Below are 6452 nucleotides of genomic sequence, written 5' to 3' on the forward strand. Positions count from 1 at the left end.
CGTACGCGTTGTCTATGGGATAATCGCTCGTGTCGAATCGAGCGATATCACGTTTCATCGTCTCGTAAACATCCTCGCACTCGAGATGGTATATGAGACTGTCCGTGTCGGTGTACATGACCTTGCATTTGTCGCGGTACAGCGGCAACATGTACTCGTGGTAAAATTCGTACAGGCAGACTTTCGATACTTCGAGAATACACATACCCACGTAAATCGGTTTGTAGAATTGTACCTTAAGTTTACGCAGTTCGACGGCGATTAAATTTTCCGCGAAAACGCTGCGGCTGTGAAAATTTGGTTTCGCGATCAGCGCCTCCGCGCCGTGTCTACCCTCCCATGTCGTCGCCATCTCACGTCGACGTGCTTGCGCACGTTCTCCATGGTCTTACCGAATACAGCGTTGTTCATTAGTTTGTACAGATTTTTTTCGAAATCGTTCCTAGCTTCGGTTCTGAATTTCGTATTTAGTTCAATGTATTCGCGAAGCCATGGAGATTGCGCGAATTGCAACACACGGTGAATTTTCGTTACGCGAAGGCCGTGGCGAGTGCATTGCTGTAGGTTGCGGTAGTAGATGGCATAACGGCTTCTTATCGTTAAGCGTCGCGAGGAGCTTATAGTGCCGCGTGCCGAGCGGTTTATCGCGCGTCGGGCAGAAAGGTAGGTTAGTGTGCCGTTCGTGTAGATATTGAGAATACTCTAGATCGACCTCTAGAATATACCTCGTGGGCGAATCCGAAGCGATCATGCCCCAGTCAAAGTTCTCGGCATCGTCGACCCATCGAAAGTCGGCGTAGGGCAACGGCTGACACATCGCCCAGCCGTACAAATTGTTCACGTCGTAGTACATTAGGTACGACGACGGTTTCGACAGGTCGTACGAAGACATGTACTTATTGTTGGCCCGCGCGTATCTGTTGGAACATTGACTGAGGCCACCGCATATACCGCGCTCGATAAACAAGACCATATCGATGTCGGTGAGCAGTTCGAAATTTACACGCGTGTGTTTCAGCATGGCATCCCACGTGAAAACCCGGCAACGTAAAATAATGCGCGGGATCGAGTCCGTAACTCACGACGCAGCTGTCGTGGAAATTTTCAAAAACCTCAGCGAGCAACAGGACATCCGTTTTCAGGTACAGATCGCTGTACTCGCTGAGCGTTCCGATGGAGAACCGCTGCCACACGTCAACGGCGTGCTCGTAATCGCTCTCGGACACGGTGTCGCCCGTCAACGAACTGTGAAACGATTCGCGCGGCGGTAAACACGTATCCTCCAACTTTTCAAAGCGGTCGACGTACTCGTACGGAAATACGCCTTTTCTAGTGAGAAGCTCGAAATGTTCCGCTGGTAGAGCACAAAATTCGCGTTGCATTATCCGTAGTTTATCTTTCTCGAGATAAGATGCCAATTTCTCGAGACTCGAACTGAGAAATTTGAACGAGTCGATAAAGCGTAATGTTACGCTGGTTCTATAATCTTTTTTTTCCATTTCCGTGCCATTGACCGTTTTCGTAAACGCGATGTACTTCTCTTTCGTTACCGGAAGTAGGTTCACGTGTCCCTCGTACGCGGTAGCTACTTCCTTGATAATGAAATGCGCGTCGTAACCGGATAGATTGTGAAACACCACGGGAATGCAACGTGAATCTTTGTAGTTTAAATTGCAGTTGGAATGCGCGGGACCTCTGTATCGTCCGGTCATGTGGCAGTGATCCCGTACCCGCGTGTCTTCCGTCGCGAACGGTTTTTCGCATATGTGACAGTACGTAGCGTTGTTATATCTGTCGTATTCGTCGCGCGTCAATTCTGCCATCGGAACGTTAACGGACAGAGCGGACTTTACTTTGTGTGCCAATTCTTTGAGTTCCTCCACGAACCACGCGACGCAATCCTTATCGCGACGACACCGATACATCGATAGCGCGTCGTTGTACGAGCAGTGCACATAGTATCCGATACTGTGTACCTTGTGGTGTTGAGATTCAGGCAGATTCGGGTCCATCTTCTCTAGAACGCACTCCAGGTCGGCGTACACGACGAACGGAATACGTTCCTTGTTGCCGTGTTTGCCGAACGTTAGCCATTTCGCGTCTTCTTTCGGCAGCTCTACCGCACACTCGTTCAGCTCGTTGCAGTCCACGGTGTGAGCATCCAGTCGTTCCTGCGAGCTGAAGTAATGTAGGCATCTGTAAACACAAAATACTTTACTTAATTTTTGTCTGTTTTACAACATTCTATTTTAGTATTTTCTCGATACGTACCGATCGCAGAAGAATTTCTTGTTCTTCTTCTTGCTGAGTTGAGAGCTCACGAGGCGGGACAGATTTTTTATCCACGCGAAGTGGCCGATGCTGCTGTCTCGTGGATCCTGCATGTGCAACAGGTTGACATGCCTCTCCATCTTTCGACCGGTCAATCGTATCGGAAGAACAGATAGTTCACCTCCCTCCTTCTCGATACAGTAAACGTTTATCGACACGTCGTTCACACGTTCGAATTTCGTAATGTCTTTCAGAGTCATCGGAAACTCGATACCCGCGAACTCGAGCACCGTTGCGTAATGCGGATACGACGACTCTCGATCCGCGTGTCTTTCCACGGGGTGCAGAGCGGCGACCACCGACCACGCGAAGCACGCGTTGTCCTTCGAGCGCACGTTGACCACCGCTCGTTTCGTCGCTATCTCCCACGGCACTTCGACGTAGCATCCCGCGTGCATCGGATTGTGCTTGTTCACGTTTACCGTTAAATTGAGGATTCGCGACAGCGCCCACCCACTGTCGCGCTCCTCAAACTCGCCGAACTTCGTCAACGTGGCTTCGACGACATGCTTCTCGTACCACTCGCGCACATCCGACGTTCGATAGAGTTCCGCGTTTCGCGAGGGTATGCCTATATTGGCGCGTTTGCCACCCGACGTAAACTCGCCGTTGAACGCAGTGTTCGCCTTCACGCTACCGTGTCTCTCTATGGCGTCTCGCACTCGCTCGAGCACTGTATCGCCTGCGTCCTCCAAAAATCGCTGCGGCTCGATATAATCCTTGTTAATTACCGCACCGGTCAGAACGCGATTGTGGGACGCGGTATCGATCTCTCGCCAAACGAGTCTCGCACTGTGTCCGGCGCCCACGTGCACGAATCGTCTCTCCACTCGCACCCTTTCACCAGCGAATCGCGCGATCCTCGCCACTGCGGACTGTCTACTTCCGGCGGCGAGCCGAGGACGCTTGACGCGACAGAGTTCTTCGAGCCGCTGGATGCACTCGTCGCATCGTTGCAACCACGTAAAACACTCCGCCAAAGTGGCGATCTGGCGACTCTGCTCCAGCAGTTCATTTTCCACTCGCTCGAGACGTTCTATGATTTTATCTATATCACGTCGCACTCTTCCACGAGACACTTGCACGTAATTTGGCGACACTGTTGACACGTTCGGTCCATATTTAGAACGCGGTAATCCTCCAACTCTTCGCCTTCCTGATACATGCACTCTTTTCGAAGAACGGTGCACACGTTGCAAAAAGTATCGTCCAGCTCATCACGTTCGTCAAATTCACGATCCCACTGCAGCCAGCGCTCGTCGATCTGCCGTTTTACAGTGGCGGGATACTTCCACTCGCCGTAGATATATAGGCTTATCACTAGCAACTCGACGTACCTCTCGCTACCCACGGGAATCGTAATGCACAGATTATGGTTATACTCGAGCATCTCGACGATTCGCTTCGCCCAGTAGTACTTGTTCTCCACACGACTGAAATCTATATACAGATTGTTCCAGATTTCTTTGTTCCAGATTTTTTCGTTCCGAAGATCGCACACCTCGTGACATCTTTCATAGTCCTCGTACGCTTTCTCGCGAAACCACGCGTACACTTTTCGTTTCGCGTGACTGGGCCACTTACGACGGGCTCTCGGTCGACTGTGACTCCCTGTCTCGCAAAGCGTTTACCAGTTCCGCGTATTCCTAGTTCCCGATCGCGTAAAAACTGCATCGGCGATACGTGTCGCACATCGGTCTCTCCATGTGAATCACGGAGAACACACAGGACATCGAACTCCTCCCAGCTTATAACCCTTACCCTCTTCATGTTTCGTTTGCGCTAATGTTTTTACGTGCTCTGATTCGTGCACATTGGACACATACTGCAAGGAATTATCACATACATCCTCACACGACAGTATATTGGAGCAGTATTGGCCACTTAGCACTTGTTCGTAATCGATCTTGTGCTTCAACACTAGATTCATTATCACCGTAAAGCTAAGTATTCCTCAGCTCAATTATGCAGGAGGCCAGAGCACCGGTTGAATAGTAGTACTGGATCATGCAATGCTTGGTACGCTGGGTCAACGCACGGAGTTCCGCCTGCGACACGTATCTCTCCCTGTTCAACGTTAGATCTTCGCTCTGATCACTAACGACACCCGTATCGGATGACAACGTGCCTTCCGATTCATCCTCCACATCAACTTCAATGTCTTCGCGCACTCTATTCGCACGATGAGTCATTTGACACACTCTTTGACCGATTCGTTAGACTTCCGAGGTACCTTCTGTGACACCGCGCACTTTTAATGACCTCTTATACCTCTCGCCGTTTCTTTGTCTAAATCATTTGTCGTCGCATTTTCGTTAAACCTAAACAGCAGCCGTATATCGGCGCTTCTCTCAATGGCCTCCTCTTCCCCTTATTATTATTATTATTATCTGACGGTGTCATGTAGAAAAAAGGACCGCCGATGTATACATATATACACGGGAGTTGGTCTCGATTCGTCATTTTGCTAGAGCGACAAGTCTCAGTTCGTCATTCAGCTGCGAACCGAAATGTACCGAACCAAGTGGTCGCCGTTGCCATCGTTGTCGTCGTCGTCGTCGTCGTCGTCGACGACGTCGTCGCCACCACCGTCACCATCCCCATTGGTACCGTCCGATGACGAAGACATTATTGCAATGTACAACCTCTTGCAGAGGTGCATTTTACGAGTAAATATAACTAATCTAGAGAGGCTATCTGTCTAGAGAGATATCTTTTTTATTCTTTTTATTTATCTGTCATTAGGATCCCCCAATGTTTTGCTGCGCGAACATCAACGCAACCGCGAGCAGCGATGCCGCGAGCAGTGGTGCCACGAGCAGCGGTACCGCGAGCAGCGACCCTGAACGCAGAGCCATCGAGCACCGCATCGCGAGTATTGACGACGCTGTATTCGAGGAGACATCTACGTGCCTCCCTTTAAATGCAACATTCGAGGAGGCGTCATACCTTCCCACAATTTCAAACGCCCCCGCATCTTAAGGCGAAGGGGCAGGAGGAACGAAAGGCACCACAGGCAATTCCCAATGAAATCGAGGGGACACCGTTCACCCCGGATGCATTCGCATCTTCCCGGAAAGCGTTAGTCGCGACGATCCCCCTGGCGTTCGAGGGAACATCTCAGGAAGCGAATGTAACTTTCTCAAACGGGAGACATTTTACTTTACACATATATATTTTATTGTATCACTTTTTTATAACAACGTTAAATTACGTTTTTTATAATACTTGTTTTTTATTTTCATTTAATACTTGTAAACATATATATTTGTACATTTAATCCTTTCCATGGCGGCGCGAGGGAGACCGCGTGCGCGGGAGCGCGTTAGGGGCGCGTGCGTACGCGTAAGCGAGAACGCGCGGGAGCGAGAGCGCGCTACGGGCGCGCTATGCGTGGGAGAGAGAACGCGCGGGAGCAAGAGCGCGCTACGGGCGCGCTATGCGTGGGAGAGAGAACGCGTTATGTGTGAGCGCGCTATGGGCGCGGGAGGACGGCGGGGGGCGCGCAACCCTCCCCCCGCGAAAAATCCCCCCACACCATAAATCATCTCGGCAATGCGTGATGTCATCCCCCCCTCGCTCATATTATCAAAGAGCCCGCCGCCCGCTAATTGTTTATGTAAACATACATAGCCCATGTTTAAACATACATGGCCCATGTTTATATAAACATCTCGGTGGTTACCCCCTGTGACATCATTCCCCCGCGCAAATTCCTCCCCGCCCCTCACCTCCCTCGGAGCTCCTGGGTTAGAACCGGCCTATACATACTACTAACAGTCAGACGGCTTTTTGACGGGACTAACACCGTCAGACGTGATCAAAATGACAATATTACGCGCGCGGCCCGTGGCTGCGCGGGCTTGCGCTACTCTCCATCCTGGGTTTCTGTTGCACAATTTTTACATGTAATAAAATAGTATTAATTTAAAAATATTATTTTTTGATAAAAGTGAGAAAAAATATATTTAATATAATTATAAACAATAAATCTTGATTTATATTTAGAAATTATAAACTGTTTTCACAGTAAGAGAAACGGCCAAATGCGGTTTGAAGCGGATCTTAATAATATTCATGTGTGAATTTTTTACAATTTCCAGTTCAAATAAACTGCGCGC

General features: G+C 49.7%; 1 protein-coding gene across 1 annotated transcript in view; it reads right to left on the reverse strand.

Annotated features, from left to right (window-relative positions):
* Positions 1 to 2739, reverse strand: part of LOC105462774 — a 3820-nt gene extending 1081 nt beyond the window's left edge. Inside the window, exons 1-4 of the mRNA XM_011709626.1 lie at positions 2272 to 2739; positions 1083 to 2196; positions 535 to 955; positions 52 to 387 (exon numbers count right to left, since the gene is read on the reverse strand). Of these exons, the coding sequence (XP_011707928.1) occupies positions 52 to 387; positions 535 to 955; positions 1083 to 2196; positions 2272 to 2729 (2329 nt within the window). The 5' untranslated portion in view covers positions 2730 to 2739. The remainder of the gene's footprint in view (positions 1 to 51; positions 388 to 534; positions 956 to 1082; positions 2197 to 2271) is intronic.
* Positions 2740 to 6452: the final 3713 nt, after the last annotated feature.

This window comes from Wasmannia auropunctata, unplaced genomic scaffold (genome assembly GCF_000956235.1).
Source record: "Wasmannia auropunctata unplaced genomic scaffold, wasmannia.A_1.0 LD336095.1, whole genome shotgun sequence".
Lineage (NCBI taxonomy): Eukaryota > Metazoa > Arthropoda > Insecta > Hymenoptera > Formicidae > Wasmannia > Wasmannia auropunctata.